The sequence below is a fragment of the Urocitellus parryii genome, chromosome 7, assembly GCF_045843805.1.
Source record: "Urocitellus parryii isolate mUroPar1 chromosome 7, mUroPar1.hap1, whole genome shotgun sequence".
NCBI lineage: Eukaryota > Metazoa > Chordata > Mammalia > Rodentia > Sciuridae > Urocitellus > Urocitellus parryii.
Window position 1 is genome coordinate 150995893 of NC_135537.1, and position 24873 is coordinate 151020765.

General features: G+C 37.1%; 1 protein-coding gene and 1 non-coding gene across 3 annotated transcripts in view; both read right to left on the bottom strand.

The window, feature by feature from the left end:
• Positions 1-2339: 2339 nt before the first annotated feature.
• On the bottom strand, positions 2340-2551 carry LOC144256344 (small nucleolar RNA U3). Its single transcript, XR_013344106.1, has one exon. It is a non-coding gene; the product is annotated as a small nucleolar RNA U3 (small nucleolar RNA).
• An 8313-nt stretch (positions 2552-10864) lies between these two features.
• The window catches only part of Gdpd1 (glycerophosphodiester phosphodiesterase domain containing 1), a 47047-nt gene continuing 33038 nt past the window's right edge, over positions 10865-24873 (bottom strand). Inside the window, exons 6-10 of one of the 2 annotated variants that reach the window (XM_026407340.2) lie at positions 24633-24722; positions 20431-20564; positions 15937-15996; positions 13392-13443; positions 10865-12755 (exon numbers count right to left, since the gene is read on the bottom strand). In XM_026407340.2, coding sequence (XP_026263125.1) covers positions 12633-12755; positions 13392-13443; positions 15937-15996; positions 20431-20564; positions 24633-24722 — 459 coding nt within the window. In that variant the 3' untranslated portion in view covers positions 10865-12632. The remainder of the gene's footprint in view (positions 12756-13391; positions 13444-15936; positions 15997-20430; positions 20565-24632; positions 24723-24873) is intronic. The other variant, XM_077800700.1, reaches the window with a different exon arrangement.

A 24873-nucleotide genomic window follows, 5' to 3' on the forward strand; every position in this document is an offset into this window, starting at 1 on the left:
CCACTGAGCTACATTCCCAGTCCTTTTTATTTTTATGTTTTAAATTTCGAGACTGGGTCTTGCTGAGTTGATAAGGGCCTTGCCAAATTGCTGAGGCTGACCTCAAACACTTGCAATCTTCCTGTTTCAGCCTCCCCAGTCCCTGGGATTGCAGGGGTGTGCTATCACACTCAGATATCTTAAATTGTATGTGTATGTGTGTGTGTGTTACTGGGGATTCAACTCAAGGGTGCTCTACCCCTACACTACACTCCAGCCCTTTTAAATATTTTTTATTTTGATACAAGCTCTCACTAATTTGCCACAGCTGACTTTAAACTTGTGCTCCTCTTGCTTTAGTCTTTCCAGTAGCTGGGATTAAAGGAATGCACCACTGTACGGGCTATCTGAAATATTTACTGAGTGTTACTTATCAATAGAGCCAGCTGTTTCCTGTTATAGTTGCAAATTTTCCTAAATGTTTCTTATTTCAAAATCACATGACCTAAAAAATTATGACTGCAGACATACACCCAATAAAAGTGAAAATGAATCAGCTGGAGGAGGAGGGGTTGGAAGGAACTGGTAAAGGATTATATCATGCATTTGGACCTTTTGTTCAAGTACATAGACTATATAAACTCATCATTGGTAAGTTTTCATATTTGACTTCAAAGATCACAACAGATTGAAAAGATGAAATGCTTGTATTTTTCAAAACTCAACTTTCAGCCAGATACAGCTGCTCATGTCTATATCTCAGGTATTTGGGAGGCTAAAACAGGAGGATAATAAAATAGAGACCAAGGGCTGGGATTGTGGCTCAGTGGTAGAGTGCTCCCCTAGCATGGGTGGGACCCGGGTTTGATCCTCAGCACCACATAAAAATAGAGGTATTGTGTTGTGAGCATCTACACCTAAAAAATGAATATTTAAAAACTTCCTTATTTAAAAAAATAAAATAAAATAGAGACCAGACTCACCAATTTAGTGAGAACCTGTCTCAAAATAAAATTTAACAAAAGGGTTGAGGATGGAGCTCAGTAGTGGAGTGCTTGTTCATCATGTGGGTTCGATCCTCAGCACCACTAAAATGAAACAAAAAACAACAATTTTTTTTTTCATAATATGGTGTCGTGGCTAGAATGAGGAAGTAAAAAAATTCCTCTGCATAACACTACCCAAGAATTCTATTAAAGAAATTAATGTAAATTGTACTTGAGCCAAGCACTGCAGCCATCCCTGTCATCCCAGTGACTCTGGGGCCTGAGGCAGGAGGATTGCAAGTTCTAGGCCAGCTTGGGTAATTTAGTAAGCCCTAAGCAAATTAACAAGACTTTGTCTCAAAATAATTTCTCAAAAATTTGATTGGTACAGTTTTTCCTGTATTCCAGGGACAATGGTTTCTGTTACTGATTCCTATCTCCACAAGTGCAAGTAATTGTTTTTTTTTGGGGGGGGGGTGAGGAAGAAGGGTGTTTAGTATTCTGAGGTTTGAATCCAGTTACTTAGAAGGTTAAGCAGGAAGATAACAAGTTTGAGAACAGCCTGAGCAACTAAGCCCAGGATCCTGTCAACTGGAAGTAAAGAAAAAGGAAGAAAGTAAGGAGGGGAGGAAAAAGAATAGATTAAGGAAAGGAAGCTCACTATCCCTACAACTTTACAATTGGAAATATCCCTTGGAAATTTTCTAACAGAAAACAAAACACATTCTTGTAACAAATATTCTAGGTCAGCACTATGTTGTGGTTGATATAAAGACAAATAGGAACAGACCCCTAAAAATTCGGGATCTGTAAAAACAGCAAAAGGCTGTCATGAGGTATACAAAGAAACTTACCAAAATGTCAAAAAGACCTGGATTTAAACCTTTAAGCCCCAATTAATCCTTATTGCTGTTGTGATTTTGGAGTTCTCTGGGAAATGAGATTTGACATTAGCAAAACTACAGGTAGGTACCATGCTGTTACTCCAATTGGAGTTGTAAGAATTGGGGTAAGAGCAAGGTATTCTTACAGATAATAGTCACATAGACATGACTTGGGTAGCACACAGCCCTCATCTTACAAACCTGGCACAACTGCAAAATTGTAACTATAAATTACTACTACAACCTCAAGACACAAAATTAAAAGAAAACCAGCACTTAAGGGCTGGAGAGTTTTCGCTTGCCTACCATGACTAAAGCATTAGGCTCCACTCGCAGGTTCATGTAAAAATCCAATGTTAAATCCACCTACAACTAAAAACAACAATAACAACAGAAAAAAAGCACTTTAACCAGAAAAAGCACTAATACTACCGCTAAGAACTTGTAGATACTGGAACGTTTGCCTTTGGAAACCTAAATTAATAAGAAAACCACTCAGACAGTGGCCTCTCCCTCTTAACCTCAAAAGAGTTAAGAACGATCATCAATGGCAAAGAGCAGCTGCAGTAAAGCAACACCCAGTGCCTGCTTCACGCTCAGGAGAGACCACTCAACTCCTCCTCGTGGCTTTCGGTACTCTACACGATCAGAGAAACTTCTCTAGTAACATACTATAGAAATGATCCCTGAAAGTATAGTCTTAACCTACTCCCACCAGTCCCTGCTGGGTCTACCATAATTATTCACTTTTAAGTGATGATGAGGTAGTTTTCATCACTTCTAATTTCGCTGTAAAATAAACAGTAAAACACGCTTTGCGATACGATATTTCCAAATATTATCACTTAACAGCACAGTTTAACGTTTTAAATGGAAACGTACTTGTTTAGAAAAGTTTTCAAATGTCATGCTAAATTAACATAATGCCGAATAACAGCCAATCACAACCTGAGTTTTAAAGCAAAGGAGGCATTCTCTTCTTGGTTCTAGTAATGTGGCCCCGCCCCTTACGGCTAAAGGAAAGGGCGGGCTTTTACCTCTACCAGTGAGCTTCTGGTTGCTTTTGGTGATGGGTAAGTCAAAGCACTAGCTCAAAATGGCTGGTCTAAGAATTTAACTTCAAACACTAATAAGAACATGTCACTGTGACCGTGGCTGAGACCCAGCACTTGGAAAACAAAATCTTCTGTGTTTACTGCCATGCTTTCCTTGAATATTAAAAATAAATCTAGTTGTCTGTGGGTTGGGCATTATTTTTTCCCTGAACAAACATGAGAATATAATGTCAACCATAACAGTATTAGGTGGTTTTTTTTTTTTTTTTTCAATCCTGGTGATTGAACTCAGGGGAACTCTATCCCTGAGCTATATCCCCCACAACCTTTTTTATTTTTTATTTTGAGCAGGATCTAGCTAAATTGCTGAGGCTGGCCTGCAACTTGCTATCTTTCTGTTCCAGCCTCCCCATTCCCTGAGATTTCACACATGCATCACCTTGCAGAGCATATTAGCTACTATTTATCAAGAACCTGTCACATATTCAACAACATTTTGAGTGGTTTTTTTTTTTTGGCACTGGGATTAAACCCAGGGATAACTATACCACTGAACTATACCCTCAGCCCTTTTTCTTTGGAGTCAGGTCTCACTAAGTTACCCTGACTGTCCTCAAATGTGTGATCCTCCTGCTTTAGCCTTGCAAGACAATGTCATTACAGGCATGAACCAGAATGTTTTACATATAAAATAAATAAATATTAATTACCTCAACTTTATAGCTAGAGAAACGAAGGCCTGGAAAAGCTAGGTAACTTGACTGCAGTCACAGCTGTTAAGCAGAGCTGGTAGATCCCAAAGGAAAAGAATGTTCATAAGTTGCAGCAAGGCAACATCAAGAGCTGGTTTCATGCTGGGGAGAAAGTTGCACTTTTTCCTTGTTGTTTTCATATATGTTCAGAGACATTTCTCTAGTCCCAACTAGAGAAATAGCCTATGAAGGTGGATGTGGTGGTGTATGCTGGTAATCCTACCCATGGGGGTGGCTGAAGCATGAGGATTACAAGTTCAAGACCAGCTTCATCAACTTAGTGGGGTCCTAAGTAGTTTAGGGAGACCCTGTCTCAAAAAAGAGTGCTGGGGATGTGGCTAAGCAGTAGAGCACTTGCCTAGCAAGTGTGAGGCCCTGGTTCAATCCTCAGCACCACATATAAATAAAGGTATTGTGTCCATCTACAACTAAAAAAAAAATTAAAATGGCGGGGGGGGGGCGCTGCAGATGTGGCTTGGTGATTAAGCTCCTCTGGGTTCAACCCTCAGTACCAAAATAAACACTTAAATAAATGCCCATGAAAGTATCCTTGACCTTGAAAGCCTAGCGTTTGCTGGGTCTACTGCAGTGATGTTTTAACTGATGAAAGATTTTTCTACATACTCTTGAAGAAATACCATATAAATGTATTTTGAAGGTGTTGTTTTACATAAACCTTTAAAAAAGCATTCTTAAGGGGCTGGGGTTGTAGTTCAGTGGTAGAGCACTTACCAAGTATGTATGAGTCACTGGGTTCCAGTCTCAGCACTGCATATTAAATAAAGGTTCATTGGCAACTAAAAAACATTTTTTTAAAAAAAAAGCATTCTGAATACTTTGAAAAAAAATTTTTTTAAGAGAGAGTGAGAGAGAGAGGGGGACAGAGAGAGAATTTTAACATTTATTTATTTTTTCTTAGTTCTCATCGGACACAACATCTTTGTTGGTATGTGGTGCTGAGGATCGAACCCGGGCCGCAGGCATGCCAGGCGAGCGCGCTACCGCTTGAGCCACATCCCCAGCCCTGAAACTTTTTTAAAACACAGTTTTTCAGGCTGGGGTTGTGACTCAGTTGGTTGAGTGCTTGTCTAGCATGTGTGAAGCACTGGGTTCGATCCTCAGCACCACATATAAGTAAATAAATAAAGGTCAATCAACAACTAAAAAATATTTTTAAAAGTGTCCCCCCCACACACCTCAGTTATGGGGATTGAACCCAGGGCCTCCTACATACTAAGCAAGTGCTCTACCACTGTACCAACACCCCAATCCTTTTAGTTTCATTTTGAGTCAGGGGCTTACTCTGCCTCAGCCTATGCTGTAGTGGGGTTCTAAGTGTGTGCCTAGGGGACAGACAGATGTGAATGGTGGGAACCTGAGGTTAAGGGAATAATTCTATAAAATGGGTGCTCTGGGCTGATGCTACATGCTTTCTTTTCTAAGAAGCAATTTACCTGCAGCTCTGCCTGGCCCAAGTAGACAGGATATGTCACATTCCTCAGCCAACTACCTGTTAAATTCAGACCCAAGATAATGGGGACAAGAGGAACCCAAGTTACCCTGAGGGAGGAGACTTTTGTGATCAGATCCTGAAACTCTGGGAGATAAGAATAGTTCCTCCTAACCATAAACTCTGTAAGAATGAAAGACTAAGAATCCAATTAGATTTGGTCAGCAGGGACCAAGGTGACCTAGAGTTGCCATGACAATGGGGACTTGAAAAATCTGATGTCACTCTGTTGTCCGTCCAAAATCAAGTGGACCTGGGTGGGAGCCCCTATAAAACTGGAGTGGAGGAGAGACACATTGTCCCTCTCCCTCTCCTCTCTGAGAGAACCCATTCTCACCCTTGAGAGTGTCCCCTTTCCCTTTTTCCTATTGCTTCAATAAACTCATTTCTGTTACTCTGAGTGATGTCTCAAATCTTTCTGAATTGATTGCAAGAATCAGGGTTTGAAGAGGGATCTTCTCAGTGCCTCAGTTTCTCAAAAGGCCCCAGCTCCATAATACCACCATCCCCTGAAAGACTTGTTATTATGAATTAACCTATTACAGACTAAAACTCTGTCACTAAAAACACAAAACAGTTCCTGACCTGTTTAAAGACATAGGGTGAGGGCTGGGGATGTAACTCAGTGGCATACAACTTGCCTAGCATGAATGAGGCCCTGGGTCTGATCCCCAGCACTGCAGAAGGAAAAAAAAAATAAAAAGATCCTAAATTTTGGAAGCTAATAGGTGGGTTAAACTATCCGTGTGTTGGCTACCCATGTTTGTGTGGACACAAGGGACACTCTCTGGGGTTCATCTGGACAGCTTTTCTTTCTTCTTGGTGTTCGGGATTTAACCCAGGGGCAATTTACCATGGAGCCAACATCTCTTGGTGGGATTGAACCCAGAGGTACTTAAACACTGAGCCACATCCCCAGCCCATTTTTATGTTTTATTGTGAATTAGGGTCTCACTAAGTTGCTCAGGGCCTCACTAAATTGCTGAGACTGGCTTTGAACTTGTGACCCTCCTGCTTCAGCCTCCCAAGCTGCTGGAATTACAGGTGTGCACTACCACGGCCAGCACTCAGTCCTGAAGAGATCTTTGCTCACATATTCTGTCTCCAGTAGTCTCTCCACTAGCTCCCTGTTTTCAGGCTTTGATGAGCCTCCCCATGTAGAACAGAACTGGTTGTTACTGCTGCTCTTTCAAATGCCCTGGTTCTCTACTTTCTTTGGATAAATGGCTGAGTTTCACCAGACTCATTGAGCATTGTTCAGCCCACTTTCTCCCTTTATGGTGTGGTATCAGTTTCACCAACTAAAGAGATAAATGAACCAAAGTCACAGAGGCCTACTTTTTTTTTTTTTTTAAGTATTTCACTTTTTTTTTTTTAAAGAGAGAGGAGAGAGAGAGAGAGAGAGAGGAGAGAGAGAGAGAATTTTTCAATATTTATTTTCTAGTTCTTGGCAGACACAACATTCTTGTTGGTATGTGGTGCTGAGGATCGAACCCGGGCCGCACGCATGCCAGGCGAGCACGCTACCGCTTGAGCCACATCCCCAGCCCAGAGAGGCCTCCTTTTAAAGCAAATGCTGTCATCCTCTCTAAGCCCTTGCCTTCTTTGATTTCAGTGTCCCATTTGGGGCACTTCTGATAACCATCTTCATTCTTAAATTTTCTGCTTTCATGGGTTGAGGACATTATGCTCCTCTACTTCTATTTATTTATTTAGTTAGTTAGTTAGTTAGCTGTAGATGGACATGATACCGTTTATTTGTCTGTTTTTCTAATGCAGTGCTGAGGATCCAACCCAGTGCCTCACATGTGCTAGGCAAGTACTCTACCACTGAACCAGAACCCCAGTCCCCCTACTTCTGTTTTTCAGACCACATATGTTTTCTTTGAGTGTATTCTAAAGCTCAGCTCTCTACTTATTCTTTTCCCCATTAAACTCTTCAGAATTCTCTCTCTCTCTCTCTCTCTCTCTCTCTCTCTCTCTCTCTCTCTCTCTCTCTCTCTCTGTCTTCCTGAGGATCAAACTTAGAGCCTTGTGCTTCCTAGGCAAGCACTCTACCACTGAGCTATACTGCCAGCTCCTGATTTCATTTTAAATGCAAAATCTCAAGCCTCAAATTAGTCCTTGGATCTATCCAGCAATCCCACTCTTTCTCCAATAGGCTCACATTCCCACTCCCTAGAGTCTATGACAAGCTTTCCCTTTCCTGAAACATATACACCCTTTACTCATTTTCAGTTTTAGCTAAAGACCTCAACTCATCCATTAATGAGAAATCAGAAACTATCAGGTGGAAACTTATCTTTGCACAATCAAAGCTACAAAATCTTGCTTTTATCCCTAAATTGCTCTTCTGTTACAATGAAGAATCCTTTTTCCGAAAGTCTGTTTCTCCACTTGTGTTCTGTTCCTTTCCCCTTCTTTATTTTTCACTCTTCTTTCTATTCTCCTTAAGCACCAAGCTCTTTCCTGCCAGAGGGCTTTGCATAAGCTCTGAAATATTAAATCCTACAACATGCTACAACATGCATGAACCCTAAAGACATTGTGCTAAATGCAATAAACCTTAGTCACAGAAGCTCACTATACTTAGTCCATTTACTTTTCACTTATGTGAGTATAAAAATAGTCAAACTTATAGAAGGAAAAAAATAAAGTGTGCATTGCCAAGGACTAGTGAGAAGGAAAAACAGGGGAGTTAGTTGCTCATTGGTAGGTATAAAATTTTGGTTATGTAAGATGAGTAAGTTCCAGAGATCTGCTGTACAACAATTGTGTAGGATGCTGTACTGTATATTTAAGAAATCTTTTGAGGGCTGGGGGTGTAGCTCAGTGGTAGAGCATTTGTTTAGCATGAGAAGCCTTGAATTTAATTTTCCAGTACCACTAAAAAAATAAGAATCTTTTTAGGCCCAGGGAGGGTAGCACCACCTCTATAGTCCCAGTCACTCAGGAGGCTGGGATAGGAGGACCACTTGAGTACAGAAGATTAAGGTCAGCCTGGGCAACATAGTGAGACTCTGTCTACAAAATAAAAAACACTATGGACACTGGTGGATATAATTTCAGATTTTTTTTTTTTTGGTACTGGGGATCAAACCTAGGGACACTGTACCCCTGGGCCACATCCCCAGTCCTTTTTTCCTGTGGAAACAGGGTCTCCCTAAATTGCTTAAATCCTTGCCGAATTGCTAAGGTTGGCTTCTTCAAACTTGCAATCTACCTGCCTCAGCCTCCCAAGTCACTGGAACCCAGGGCTTTTCATGTACTAATCATGTACTCTACCACTGAGGGCACCTTCAGCTCTTGCCAAATTACTTTTTAGCAATTAGATCTGTATGGATCTGTTTAGCCTTTGAACAGTTTCTAGACTGTTCTCTGCTATAGGCTTTTATCTTTATTTCAGATTATAGAACTATCCAACTCTCCATTTTGGCAATGCTATGCAAATGAGGCAGAAAACCTAAACATCAATAGTGACTTTATGAATGTCATTATACTCCCAGCATTCTGATCTTCTCTGTAACTCTTTGATCTGACTGCTTTAGTTCTGATCTTATTTTAGTGCCTGGTCTCCAACTACTATTTACACTTTCTTTTGGGGACTGAAATGATTGTCCTATTATTGCCTAGCATTTTCATTTCTTATTTTTAATGTTTCAAGTTTGGCCACCTTCTTAGGACATGACATTCAGTTCAGAACAAATTCTTCAAGCTGGAATTCGTGACCTTCCTTAAATTGAAACTTACCTATAGCAGATTTTTTTTGGGGGGTGTGTGGAGGGATAACAAGGATTGACCCCATGGGCCCTTATCTACTATGCCACATCCCCAACCTTTTTTATTTTTATTTTTTTTATTTTGAGACAGGGTCTTGCTAAGATGCTTAGGGCCTTGCTAAGTTGCTGAGGTTGGCTTTGAACCTGCAATCCTCCTGCCTCAGTCTCCCAAATCGCTGATGTTACATGTGTGTAGCACTGTGGCTGGTCAGATTCTCTTTTGACTTTTTTTTTTTTTCCCCTGTGGAACTGGGGAATGAACCCAGGGCTTTGTACATGCAAGGCTAGCACTTTACCTACTGAGCTATATCCCCAGGCCTGTGTTTTCTTTAATTAATGGATTAGTTCTGGGGACACCATGTTGCACATCTCTAGACAGAACTATTTACACTGCATTCTATGTTAGTGGTTTCCCCTACTGGAACATTACTGTAATTTATGTGTTTTGGAGTTTTGTTTTTGCTTTTGTAATGCTGGGAATAGAACCCAAGGCCTCTTGCATGTTAGGCAAGTGCACTACCACGAAACTACATCCCAGCCCTGTTATTTATGTTTTATGCTCTCCTCCCAACTCACTAGAGCCATTTCATCCTCCACAGTGTAACAACTAGATGCCCACCTCTATAGTCACCCACCTGTCCAACTTCTAGACCCAGTCCTGGCCATAAAAGAGGTTTAAGACTCTGTGAGACTCAGTCCAATTTATCCCTGTGCTTATTTCCAGTGTTATCATTCTGTTAAATGAGCTTTCTAAGACGTGGGCCCTAGAACTGGCACCTAGTGTCCTGTTTTGCCCTGGTAACCTGCCTAGGACTCTCATTCTACAGATAGTCTCACCCACATCCTCATGGCAATTGCTTGCTTAATTACCTGCCAACTGCGGTTTATTGTTATGCATATGAAATACTATTGGCACACAAGACAAACCTAGAGCTGTCTACCACGTCCAGTGCTAGGCTCATATCAAGGGAATCTGATCACATTTTTTTTTTTGACTACTTCTCTAGTCAAAGACTAGATATCTTATATCTTATATCTCAAAATGAAATGGTATTAGAATATTATACTTTTTTTTTGTATTAGGGATTAAACCTAGGGTACTCTACCATGAAGCCAACACTTGTTATTTTTTATTTTGAGACAAGTTCTCTACAAGTTGCCCAGGCTAGTTTTAAACTTGTGATCCTCTTGCCTCAGCCTCTAGAGTAGCTGCGATTATAGGCATGTGCCACAATGCCAGGATTTGAACCTCTTTTAAAAGGTGATATCCCAACCAAAAAGCATTATTCTGATGTCACTTGGTAATGAATATCAAACCCCTTTCTATATATATTATATTTTAATTGAGTTTTAAAGTTACCTTGATTATAAAATCATCAAACTTTTAAAACATGATTTTTTTTTTTTTACTTTTTTAAGTGTACACTTTAGTGGCATCACCTACATTACATTGTCCTGTAACCACTATCAGCAACTGTCTACAGTGAAAAACATGAATTTTTTTTTAAGAGAGAGTGAGGAGAGAGAATTTTTTAATATTTATTTTTTAGTTCTCGGCGGACACAACATCTTTGTTGGTATGTGGTGCTGAGGATCAAACCCGGGTCGCACGCATGCCAGGCGAGCGCGCTACCGCTTGAGCCACATCCCCAGCCCCAAAAACATGATTTTTAAAAACATTTTAGTCATTTTAGGTAACTTATCTTTGACTGGTTCACATAAAATATGTGCTAGCTTTATAATATGACCTTCTCTAAATCATAACAAAGCAAATTTGAACAAAAAGAATTTTATTAAAGATGATCAAACCCCTAGCAAATAATTACACATTGTAATAAGTTAAATACATTACAATAAATGAAAATGATAAATTACAATAAATAAAAGTGAAAATGATTGACTTAATAGATTACCTGCCCAAGTTTTTTTATAGAATTGCCAAGAAGTAATTTCCTTACAATAAAAGTGTTTCCATTTTTTCTTTTATTTTTCTCTATTCTAGAGAGAAATCTCAGCTGTTTACTCATACCATCTCATTAAATTCTGCAAGAAATCTATAAAGTGTATTTGGAATTATAATTGTAAAAAGAAAATTGAGAACACTTTATTTTGTTCTTGGAAAACTTTATTTCAGTTTAAACAACAAAGCAAATGATATTTATGTCATCCAGGAACAGATGAGAGTATGGTCATCCTTTATAGCTACATCGTTGGCAAATTCCAAATGAGAGGCATAATCTAGGTAAAAGACATTTATTACTCCAAACTATATTTATCTTCCAATCTGAGATCATAAAATTAGTTAAAAAGATTAGAGATAGATTACATGAAGTCACATCAGAACAGCTGAGAAAGTGATGTCTAATGTTTGGAAAATTACATTCTCTTTCTACTTCATACTCTAAAGAATGATTTTTTTTTCCATGCTAGAGATTGAACCCAGGGCCTTGCACATGCTAGGCAAGTGCTCTACCTCTGAACCACACACCCAGCCCAAGAAGGAATTCTTAAGGATCAGCAACAGATGGTTCATACTGTATGTATTAGAAACAATGATATGTACTTTCATCAGTTTCATATGATTATTAGGATTCAAGATATTATTTAAAATCTAGATATAGGTTCAAACAGTCAAGTCAATGACAGAAAATGAAAATCTTAGATTTCTTTAGAGGAAACATAAAAACATGATTATTTGGATCTTGTTTTAATTTAAAATCAAAAGTATTTTTAAAAAATTTTTTGGTAGTTGTAGATGGAGAACATGACTTTATTTTATTTGCTTATTTTTGTATGTGGTGCTGAGGATCAAACCCAGTGCCTCACACATACCAGGCAAGCACTTTGCCACTCAGCCCCAGCCCCAGCCCTAGCCCTAAAAGTCTATTTTTCATGTATTAAAAAAAAGACATGGTAGCATTGTTACACACCTGAAAAAGATTACAAGTACAATATCCCCATAACAACAGCAACTGAGAAATCTAATTAGTCTACAGATTTTGTTTCTGATAAAGTATTTCTTTGAGCTTGCCTTCTGTTAACGATGCATAACTTGCCAGATAATTATGACATTGATTTTCAAGCTCTTCTTCCATTGTATTTTCCCTTTTCACTAAGATGTATCTAGAGATAATGAAACAATGCGAAACAGCTCTAAAGACCTTCAATAATATTCTTTTACTAAATTAGTTGATCTTATTCCAGTGAAAGCTAATGACAAATTTATCCAATAGCCTTTGATTTCAAAATTACTTAGACTAGTAGAATACAGCATCATATACAGACTTTTTTTTTCTTTTTTAAATTTTGAGAAGGTCTCACTAAATTGCTTAAGGCCTTGCTAAATTGCTGAGGCTGGCTTCAAACTTGTTATTCTCCTACCTCAGCCTCCCGAGCTGCTGGGATTACAGGAATGTTCCACCACACTGGTATATACAGACATCTTAATAATCTACTTACATCTCAAAACAAGTTATCTTTCTAAACAATTTACAAATGTGAAATATGCAATATTGTTTGAAATAAATATACAATATATTGTTTCTACATTCTCATACAGGCTTAAAAATGAGGTAATAAAAACTTAACTGATTAAAACTTTTACCATTCTGGAAATATCTTAGGGAAATGACGGTGAAATTTTATTTTCTTAGGTCTTTTTGTGTTTTCTTTGAATACTTCCTTTTTCTATGCTGAAAAATTATGTAAAAAATCCTTGAGCTTTGTTGGATAATCTGTCATCACTCCAGTTGCTCCCAAATCGAAAGCTCTTTTGTACTCTTGTTCTTCATTTAATACCCAAACATACACCTGGAAATCAAAATCACAAGTATGAAAACAAATGTTAAAAGAGAAAATTATTTTTATAACATTTATCTATATAATCTCAACATACTTAGAACCTCTTAAAGTTGCCATTTTAAGAAATCAGTAAACTTATAAAAAAAATTCCACTTGCTCATTAAACATGCACTGCCCAACCCCTCTGACTTAGCTGTTCTCGTCTATACTATATAAAGAGCTATCTAGCTACAGAAACACGAATGCTTTATTACTAACTATAAGGTAGATTTTTTTTTTTTAAAGAGAGAGTGAGAGAGGAGAGAGAGAGAGAGAGAGAGAGAGAGAGAGAGAGAGAGAGAGAGAGAGAGAGAGAGAGAGAATTTTCCAACATTTATTTTCTAGTTCTCGGCGGACACAACATCTTTGTTGGTATGTGGTGCTGAGGATCGAACCCGGGCCGCAGGCATGCCAGGCGAGCGCGCTACCGCTTGAGCCACATCCCCAGCCCTATAAGGTAGATTTTAATGTCCTCATTTGTGAATCAGCAAGGGAACAGCACCAGAATCTGGGTTCAAATTAAGTCAGTTAAAGGCCCCTACCCTTTACACTTGTGGTAAATTGATAAGCTACACTGTTTTCAAAATGCATTGTTCCGAAACTTACTTGAATGCCTCGGGCAGTGAGGTGGTCAAATAAAGCTTTCCTCATTAATAAACTAGAAAAGAAAGGCAGAACAGATTTAGGTATTTCTTTCTTTTTTTCTTTTTGTTTTATTTTAGTACTGGGGATTTAACTCAGGCATGCTTTGCCACTGAACTACATCCCTTTTTATCCTTTGAGACTGGGTCTCCATAAGTTGCTTAGGGTCTTGCTTAATTGCTGGAAGTTGTGATCCTTTTGCCTTGGCTTTCAAAATTGCTGGGATCACAGGCCACCATGCCCTGCTGGATTTCTTAGTCCTAACTACTGACTAGAATTAGTCCTCAGTCCTACCTTGGTCAATTTTGAGATTCGTAATTCTTTATTTAATTGAATCCCCAAACTCCAGCAATACAAGCAAAGGTCTTAAGTAATAGTAGCTCCTGAGGATAAATTCAAATCTTAACTGCTGGATCCCCCCTTAACTGTTGGCTGCTGGCTGGTGGACAATGAGAACCTCCCCTAGTACTGCCACCAGAAAATCCATTCTCATGGAAACCTTAATGGAGAAGAAGCTTGCTCACTTTCCCTGCTGGAGCCATAATGAGAGTGAGAGAGCTAGGAGGTGTGTGTTGTCCACTTGCCAGGTTAAAATAAAGCAGGAAATTCATGTCAAGTTCTTTACCATCATACTTCAGTTACATAATAAACTAGTCTTTTGTTAGTTGTCTTAGAAATCACATATCCATTAGTTATACTATTCAATACCTATGAAAAAGTTTTTTTTTTTTTTTAGTTTCAAATAACTAAAAGTGCACTTTTAGACTACAAGTCACTTGAACAAGATGTGAACTAATTGTACTGGAAAGTTATATGTATTCTTTCCTTCTTCTTCTTTTTTTTTTTTTTTTTGTATTGGGGATTGAATGCAGGGGCACTTTACCACTGAACTACATTTCCAGCCATTTCTACTTTTTATTTTGAGACAGAGTCTCATTAAATTTCTGAGGCTGGCTTGGAACTTGTGATACTCCTACATCAGCCTCCTAAGTTGATGGGAGTACAGAAGGGCGCCATGGAACCCATCTGAAAGTCATACATATTATTTCTATTCAGTTATATCTATTAGAACGATCTTAAGTAAGAAAAACCTGAAATCATGTGCTTTTTAAAAAAATAACTTTATTTATTTGTTTTTATGTGGTGCTGAGGATGGAACCCAGTGCCTCACACATGCTAGGCATGCACTCTACCACTGATGCACAACTCTAGCCCCCTGATGTGCTTTTAACACCAATTAAAAGTGCACTGGCGCTTGGATTGTAGCTCAGCGGTAGAGCGCTCCCCTAGCACGTGTGAGGCCCTGGGTTCGATCCTCAGAACCACATAAAAATAAGTAAATAAAATAAAGGCATTGTGTCCAACTACACCTAAAAAATAAATATTAAAAAAAAAAAATAAAAGCGCGTTCTTTTTTTTTTTTTAATATTATTTATTTATTTTTAGTTTTCGGCGGACACAACATCTTTGTTTGTATGTGGTGCTGAGGATCGAACCCGGGCCGCACACATGCCAGGTGAGCGTGCTACCGCTTGAGCCACATCCCCAGCCCCAAAAGCGCGTTCTTAAAAACTAGAAATTAAATCAAGAATAAAGGGAAAAAAAAAAACAAACCTGTGGCACAGAAAAAAACATAAAATCAATTTTCCAAAACTTTGAAAGAGAAGCTACATAATAAAAGGTTGTACCAGGCATGGTGCTGCATGTCTGAAATCCCAGCAGGTCAGGAGCTTGAGGCAGGAAGATTGTGAGTTTAAAGCCAGCCTCAGCAGATAAGCAAGACACTTAGCAACTCAGTGAGGCTCTATCTCTAAATAAAATATTAAAAAATGCTGATGGGGGATGGGGGTTTTCAGTGGATAAGCACCCCTGGGTTCAATCCCCGGTAATAATAAATAAATAAATAAAAGATTGTGATTTAGGACTATTAACATATTTAACATTCAAGGCTCCATTCTAAAGCAAAACATAAAACAATTACATAAGTTTACCTAAAATTAAACTCAATATATTGTAAAAGTTAAGGCATTTTTTTTTTTAATGTGTCTTCACCCTGCAGGAAGGACCTCTCTGTTGCTGAGTCTTGGTACAAATGTTTCTAAAAAATGTGCCAGTAGGCAATATATATTTTTACATATTGTTTTGCACACTTCTTTTCACCATGTTTTTATTTGTGAACTAGTGGAATCAGTGAATAAACAGAAGGCTATTTACCACAACTCTGCTACTAATTAGCTACATGACCCCAAGTAAATCATTTTACTGGGTGAATGGAGGCTCAGTTTTCCCACGAAGGTGGACGACATTAACTCTCAAAATTCCTCCTGAGGTTTTGTGTCTAGTAAGTAATTAAGCTACTTCTAAATGATTCACATACATCTACTTGCTTAGGAGATGCTCACCAAGTCCTTGTTGCAAATTCCATGTAGGAAGCTTGCACTAAATTTTAAATGTGATATTTATTAAACACAGAGCAATAACCTGCATATCAAGAAACTAAAATTCTTACATATCGGAAAGCCAGATGAGAAACTTTTGACTTCTGGACATGGTGTGTGGTTCTTTTAGCCTGAGGAAAGATAAAGTTTGAATTACAAATTAGAAATACAAGAATAAGCCAAGTTCAAAAATGAAAAGAAAAAAAAAAAAAGACCATGCATGTCTTACTATGTTCTTAAAAAGAATATTTGTGAAAAGGACAATAATAATAAAAAGCCCAGTCAGTTCTGTTTCCACAGGCCTCAAGCTAACTTCTTGCTATCACTATTCGAAGGTAAAAATAAAAATTATATTTCAGAGACCTAGTGCCCTGGATTTATCATGATCCTCTCTTTTAGACAACCTCTTTCTCCTCCTTGGCTATAATTTCGTATGTAGTAGATTTAAACACACAACTAAATTGTGCTATGAATTAAAAAGATATTTGGGGTAAAATTGAGCATTGTACATTTTTCTTTCCTTTTCAATATTTGAGGACTTGGATCTGTCCTTTTAAAATTATCTTTCCTACTAAAAGGCTCTACCTGACTTTTTAGCCCCATGCTGAGTTCCTTCCTCCCATCTCTTTGAGGCTTGAGCCAAATAACTAACTACCTGTGTCATTACTTGGGCTGGTGTCCAAAGGAAATCTCTGACACTCCTCTCGCCTACCAAGATTTCTCAGAGGCTTTCTAAGTTTATCAGCACAAAGTCATTTTCATTCTTCCCAGATCTTCGTTTCCTGTTTTCTTTCTGACACCCCTCCTGACTACACTCTTAATTCTGAGAGTCCACAACTGTTAAATTCCTCTTTTAACTTTCTGAGTTCAATTTTTATTAGAAGCTCTCTGAATAAAGCACAAGTTCTTATTTTCTCTAACTGAGATGAAAACTCCTGGTTGAAATTTCAGGAATTCAAGGATCCTAATTACCTCATTAAATACAATTATTAGATTATGTAAATATCCATTGTTCTCCTTCAAACATTGAAACACACACAAATAATATTCTACCTATTTTAATCCATAATCACTTTTTAGAGAAAAGACTAATGCTATAGTGTTTGTGCTTCTTATGTTTGTATTTCAACAATATTTTTTCCAAAAGAAACACATATAGATTATCTAAAGAGTATAACATTCAGCTCCAGGCAGGAGAAAAGCTATACATGGTTAGTAATCACTTTAGTGTGTGTGTGTGTGTGTGTGTGTGTGTGTGTGTGTGTGTGTGTTGCTTGGAATAGAACCCAGAGCCTCTCACAGGCTTAGAAAGTACTCTAAAATAAATAAATAAATAAATAAATAAATAAATAAATAAATAAATAAATAAAATAAAATAAAATAAAAAGAAAGTACTCTAGCACTGAGCTAAACCTCTAATCCCAGGAATCATTCTACTATAGTAAATGAAAATTGTATCTTTGTAGTTAAGAAGCGTTTTCTGCCGGGTATGTTGGCGCACGCCTGTAATCCCAGAAGGGATTAATTAGGAGGCTGAGACCAGAGGATAGCGAGTTCAAAGCCACCCTCAGCAATGGTGAGGCTTTAAGCAACTCAGTGAGAATTTATCTCTAAGTAAAATACAAAATAGGGTTGGGGATGTGGCTCAGTGGTTGAGTGCCCCTGAATTCAATCCCGAGTACCCTCCCCTCAAAAAAAGAAGTGTTTTCTATTGTTTTTTTCTGAGAAATAGCTACACGGACTTTTAATAAATATAATTGAGGACAGATATAATAAACATCCTCATCACTAAGAAACTCAACTGGAAAACAGGCAACAAACAGAAGTTAAGCCAGTTACAGTGGTACACACCTGTAATCCTAGCAACTCAGGAGGCTGAGGCAGGAAGATCGCAAGTTCAAGATTGGTCTCAGCAATTTAATGAGGCCCTAAGCAACTTAGTGAGACCCTGTCTCAAAATAAAAAAATTTAAAAGGGCTGGGGATGTAGCTCAGTGGTAAAGTACCCTTGGGTTCAATCCCTAGTAAGAAAAAAAAGAAAGGCAGGAAGGGATAGAAGGAAAGGTAAACATAAGAGTATTGACCTAATTGTTAATCTTACCTATATTTTCTAATGACTGCTGCACTAATGTTTATTTATTTTATTTTTAAATTTTTTTAGTTGTTGATATACCTTTATTTTATTTATGTATATGCAGTGCTGAGAACCAAACCCAGTGCCTCACACATGCCAGGCAAGTGAACTACCGATGAGCCACACCTCCAGCCCACTAATGTTTGTTTTTATTTTTTAAAGTTATTTTGGGTAGAAAAATGTTTTTATGCAGGTAAAATCACATTTAAATTATCTCCCCAGAATCTCCAAATTCCTTTGTCATGGCTTAGTTATTCTTATGAAATCTATAGCTAGAAATCACATTCTATGGATAAGAATGTGATCAAGAAATCATATATAACATTATATATATATATCAATATATATATATATATATATATATATATAGATATAGATATAGATATATATAAAATAAAGAAAAAAGATACAGGAAAAAGGAATTAATTTTTTAAGACCATGCTATGTGCATATATAAATATACCACAGCGAATTTCACCTTTATATATAAGTAGAAAGAATAAATTAAAAATACATAAAGATGGGACTGGGGTTGTAGCTCAGTGGTAGAGCACCTGCCTAGCCTGTGTGAGGAATGGGTTCGGTCCTCAGCACCACATACAAATAAATAAATAAAGAGATGAATGAAAGGAAGACTTTTAGAGAAGAGGAAAGAGAATGAGGGAAGTAAGAAGGGGAAAGAAAAGGCAGGAAAAGTGAACTGAAATTGAATTCCATGCATGTATGATTTTGTCGGGATGAACTTAACTACTGTGTATAACTATAATGCCCTAATTAAAAAGAAGAAATCACATTCTAAGTATGTAGCATTTTGAGATGAAGAGTTCTTTAATAATAACAACAAACACAATTTAACAACTATTGAGTGCTGTTGATTATTTCCCAGGCAACAGTAAACATTTTAAACATTTTCATCTTTTAAATTTGTAAATGGAAAGCAAGACTCTGTACTTAATAGAGAAATTATGTAAACATATAAGTATCTCATGCAAACTAAATTAACCTTTTCTTTCTCTTATTTCCAATGTTTTTTTTTTTTTTCCTCTTCACCTTTTTGGTGATGGTAGTAGTGGCTTTTCTTCATAAATGTATTATTCCTGCTGGTATTTTTGGAGTTTAATGGAGTTTTAGCTGTATATTACTATCAATGAAGAAGAATAGAATAAAGGAAGTTAAAGGGCAATTGTTATTTGATGTCAGAATAAAATAATTATTAAGCTTCTGTACTTAAGCTCATTTCTTTTTGTCTGACTTCTGAGTACACAGGCATGGGAAGTTGTAACCTGAGATTAGTCCAGATAAAGTATAATCCTTTATTATTTAATTTGGAAAATGTGTCTTAAAATTATCTCAAAAAGCATTATTAATATGTCAGGGAGGGCTGGGGATGTGGCTCAAGTGGTAGCGCGCTCGCCTGGCATGCGTGCGGCCCGGATTCGATCCTGAGCACCACATACAAACAAAGATGTTGTGTCCGCCGAAAACTAAAAAATAAATATTAAAAAAAAATCTCTCTCTCTGATAGGGAACAGAACATGGAAATAACTACAGAAATCTGGGGTATGTGTGTGTGTGTGTGTGTGTGTGTGTGTGTGTGTGTGTGTATGTGATGATGGGGATCAAAAATCCAGGGCCTCATGCATGTTATCAAGTACTCTACCATAGAAATACTCCCCAACCCCAGCAAAACCTATTATTTAACAATGATATTTATCCTAGACTGTTTTCTGTTGCTATAACAAAATACCCAAGGTTGGAAAATTTATAAAGAAAAGAGATTATTAGGCTCACAGTTTTAGAATTCCAAGAGCATGACAATGGTATCTGGTTGGCTTCTTGTGAGGGCCTCATGGTAACAGAAAAGCAGTAAAGAATATGCAGAAGAAAGGCAAGTATACAAAAGAAGCAAGAAAAAGCCAAGGGCAAGAACTCATTCCCATAAGAAAGGCTTTAATCCTCTTAGTGACTTAGTGACCTAATCACATTCTTACCATCACTCAGTACAGTTACTTTGGGAACCAAGCCCCAAAATGAATTTATTGGGGACAAATCACAACAAAGAGTGGGTGAAACCCAGTGGTGGAGTGTATCCTTGGCATGTGCAAGGCCCTGGATTCAATTCCTAGCACCAAACAAACAAAAGCAATACTAACATTAAGCTTTTATTTTTTTTTGGCGGGGGACGGTTAACAGGAATTGAACTCAGGGGCACTCGACCACTGAGCTACTTCCCCAACCATGTTTTGTATTTTATTTAGGGTCTCACTGAGTTGCTTAGTGCCTCATTTTGCTGAGGCTGTCTTTGAACTTGAAATCCTCCTGCCTTAGCCTCCCAAGCCCTTGGGATTACAGGCTTGCACCACTGCAACCAGCAAGACTTTATCTTAATCCTTCTAGAATTGATAATTGATGAAAAAAGGATAAGCACTTACTTCAGTATGATAGAAGGCATTGGGATTTCAAAAAATTGTTCTCGAATGGGCACAAAAGGTAAGAGGCCAGTGAAGAAAAGGCCAAGAATAAGCAGAACACGTTGTAGACTGAAGAGTATAGGAATATCTGAATTCTAAAAGACAAACAATATTATATATTACTTTACAGTAATTGCTCAAATAAAGAAGATTATTTCATAAGTCTCAAAATTTACCAAGACTATATCTTGACATCTATTGCAAGCAGTCACCAAATTGTGAATATCCATTTACAGATACACCAAATGGCTAGTCTGAAACAAAAGAGTATAAATTTCAATGTGCAAATTTTTGCATTTGCCTTTAAATATCTACTGGTTTATTTTTATAATTTTTGTACCTGTATGTGTCAGTTGACTATGACGAATAAAAAACCATTTTTTAAACCTTTATTTTGTTTATTTTTATGTGATGCTGAGATTGAACCTGGTGCCTCACGCATGCTTGGCAAGCACTCTACCACCTAGTCACAGCCCCAGCCTAAAAACCCAATTTGGATAGGAAAAAAAAAAAATAGTAAAGATCTACCTTGGAGTCCTATTGTATAATTAATGTTAGTAAAGTTTCTCTACTCCCTATATTTTTCTTTGTTTTTACAACACCACTCTCTCTGTTGGCCACAGTATTCACAACTAGAAACTAAACATGCCAAAATCTAATAGAACAAAATAAAAAGATGTAGGAAATAGTAATCTAACTCCCATTTAATATACCTGTTGAGACAGGAGAAAGTATACAGAGATTATATCAATTTGTATATGTCATATTTTAGCTGTGTTATGGATCAAACCTAAAAGTATAAATAGGATTTTGTAAGTTAGGCCAAGAATCTAATCATTATTTTAAGTTTCAATTGAAAAATGTGTTCAGCATTCCAAAACTTTTTGAAACTGCAGGATATGTGTATGTGTGCCTGTATATTTCACTTTGGTAAAATACACACAACATAAAATTTAGCATCTTTACCATTTTTAGCTCTACCACTGAGCTACAACTCCAGCCCTATAATATTTTTAAATCATGCAAAACAGAATTGATTTTAAATAATTAAAGTAAATGACCTATTTCTTTATTTAACAAAAAATAAGGAAGTTTGAGGATTTATTTTGCCTGTGTTCATATGATACTTTGTAATATTTTTTACTTATTTATATACACGTGTTTCAGCTGTAACACAGTATACAAGACCCTGAAAAACCTAGAGTTCTGCAAATTCATACATTAAGGATTAGTGAGGTTAGGGGAAAAATAGGGTTGGGGCTGGTACTCAAAACTTCTGCAACTTTGGAACCAGAGCACTAAAAGAACTTCTAGAGAGCTATGCAAGGCTGCTTGTGGGGGTGGGAGAAGAGTGGTAGGCTGGCAAATGTTTAACAACAATCATATCCTATATCTTTTTTTTTTTTTTTTTTGGATACTGGGGATTAAGCCCAAATACTTAACCACTGAGCAACATCCTCAGCCCTTTTTATTTTTATTTATTCTTTTGATGGGGTGCTGGGGATTGAACTCAGGGACACTCAATCACTGGGTCACATGCCCAGCCCTATTTTTTTTGTATTTTATTAGAGACAGGGTCTCATTGAGTAGCTTAGCACCTTGCTGTTGCTGAGGCTGGCCTTGAACCTTCAATCCTCCTGTATTGCTGGGATTACAGGCATGTGCCACCATGCCCAGCTTGTAAAATTCTTATAAATCATACTTTACAAACTGTAAAAGACATATCACTTATTATACAGAATGTTGTTAACATGAATGACAAATATTATTGAAACATTTTTATTGTGATGTTTGAATATTATGCTGAAAGAGTTTGGGAGTTTTCAATATAATAGAAAGCCAGAGGCTTGGGGTCGGTGGGGGACGTGAATCAAGGGCAAAATTCTGTGATTATGGACCAACAGTGATCTTTTTATTGTGAACTATTTACAGACTTACAGGAAGTTGCAAAAAATAGTACATTTCTGTTAATTAGACTACAGACTTTATTCAGTTTTCAACATTTTTTCTTTTCTTCTCTATTTTTAAAATGTATTCATTTGTGTGTGTGTATATGTGTGTGTGTGTGTGTGTGTGTGTGTGAGAGAGAGAGAGAGAGAGAGAGAGAGAGAGAGAGAGAGAGAGAGTAATTTCTATGCAATTTTAACCCATATATAGATTTTTGTAAGCACCATCACAGGCAAGATACAGAACTGTTTCATGACCACACAAGAAGCCCCTTGTGCCATCTCTGTATTGGTACTCACTCTCTACCCCATCCCCTGATTTTTTCTCTATATCTACAATTTTGAGAATGTTATATAAATAAAATCATATAGCATTTTGAGATTTTTTTTAACTAAGCATAATGTCCTTGAGGACCATCCAAGTTGTTGCATGTATCAATAGTTCATTCAGCAACTTTCATTGCTGAATAGTACCCTACTATATGGATGTCCCAGAATTTGTTCAGCTATTTATGTAGTGAAGGGCATTTGGGGTTTTCCCAGGATTTTGCTCAAATGAATAAGGTTATTGTAAACATTCATGTACAGGTTTTTGTGTGCATAAGTTTACATTTTTCTAGGATAAATGCCTAACATGAAATTACTGGTTCATATGGTAATGGATGTTTAGTTATTAAAAAAAATACTACTCAAGTACTGAAGAGAGTGACTATACTATTTTACAGGCCCCACTAGAACCTATGAGAAGTCCAGTTTCTCTTCATCTTTTTTAGCATTAATATCATCATTATTTTTAATACCTTGATTATATTTATTTATTTTTATGTGGTGCTGAGGATCGAACCCAGGGCCTCACATGCACTAGGTGAGTGCTCTACCTCTGAGCCACAACTCCCAGCCCCTTATCATTGTTTTTTATTTGAAAAGTTTTATGATGGTGTAAAAAGGTTGGCAGGCAGAGTAATATACGAAAATACCATTAGACAATAATTAGTTATGGAAAAGTCTTACTTCTAACTTCTTAGGCATTTGAAATTACTCAGTCAAGTAAGTGCTCTCCTTTGTACACAAGCTACCTCAGGATCTCACAGAACCTACTGTCCATAAACAGAAATTATTTGCTTCAATGAGAGTCTCAGCTGTATTTTGAATTGTAATGGTGGTGACTGTGGTTATTTTTCCTTTTTTTTTTTTTTTAGGAATGACCATTCCCAAAAGTTCTTTGTATTCGAGAATTGCTACTTGTCTCATAAGAGTCCTCCTCCTCTTCCCCTGCCACCCCTTTCTTCTTCTTCTCCTCCTCTCTGTCCCTTCCTCCTCTTGTAGTGGTAGGGATCGAACCCAGGGCAAAGTGCATGCTAGGCAAGTACTCTATCACTGAGCTACACCCCCAGTCCTTTCTATTTTTATTTATATTTTTATTTGTTTATTTATTTAAATTTTGAGACAGGGTCTCTTGAAGTTGCCCAGGTTGGCCTTGAACTTACCATCCTCCTCCCTCAGCCTTTCAAGTTGCTGGGATTATGCAACCACCATGCCCAGGTCAAATTAGTTTTTATAGACATATTTCCTTCAACCAGAAAATTTTCAATAAGTGGATATCCTTGATTTTTATACTACCTGATAATCATGACATTGGCTTAATTTAACTAAGTCTATTTGAAGGGTAAGGCAAAAAGAAGTTGGAGGATTAAACACTTTAATTCAAAATTACACATAACAATTACTAAAAAAATTACAAGATGGGAGTCATATTTTGTCTTATAATGCACATAATAAAATGTGATCAACAATTACTATCAGTATGTGAGAATAATTCTATGAACCAGTCTAATTAATTACATTGAACTTAAATTGCAAGGTCCAAATCTATTATCTCTGTTAGTAAACTTCTGGCTAGTTGCCTCCATTTAGTACCATCTATCTTTCTCTGCAGGCTATGAAAAAAGATAGTTTTTAAAAATTATTAATGTAGGGCTGGGGATTTAGCTCAGTGGTAGAGTGCTTACCTAGCATGAGAAAGGCACTGGGTTCGATCCTCAGCATAGCATAAAAAAATAAAGAAATAAAATAGAGGCATTTTTGTCCATCTACAACATATATATATATATATATATATATATATATATATATATATATATAATATATATATAATGAATATTTATAGACATATAACAACATCAAAGATAGATCATTTTGTACCATTTTGAAACTTACCTCTTTGTAGCACTTTTCTACAATTTCATAACTGGCATTACCCCATACTGTTAAGTGTTCTCGCTTATACTGCTTCACCAATTCTGAAACCTATATGTGAAAATTCAAAATTTTATGCATGTTCCTATTTGTAAATTCACTTGTATAATTTTTACTTTAAAAATGGATTGCAAATAATGGATGTACAAAATTTTGAAAAAACTAAATTTCAGATTATTTAAAAAAACACAAAATTGTTTAC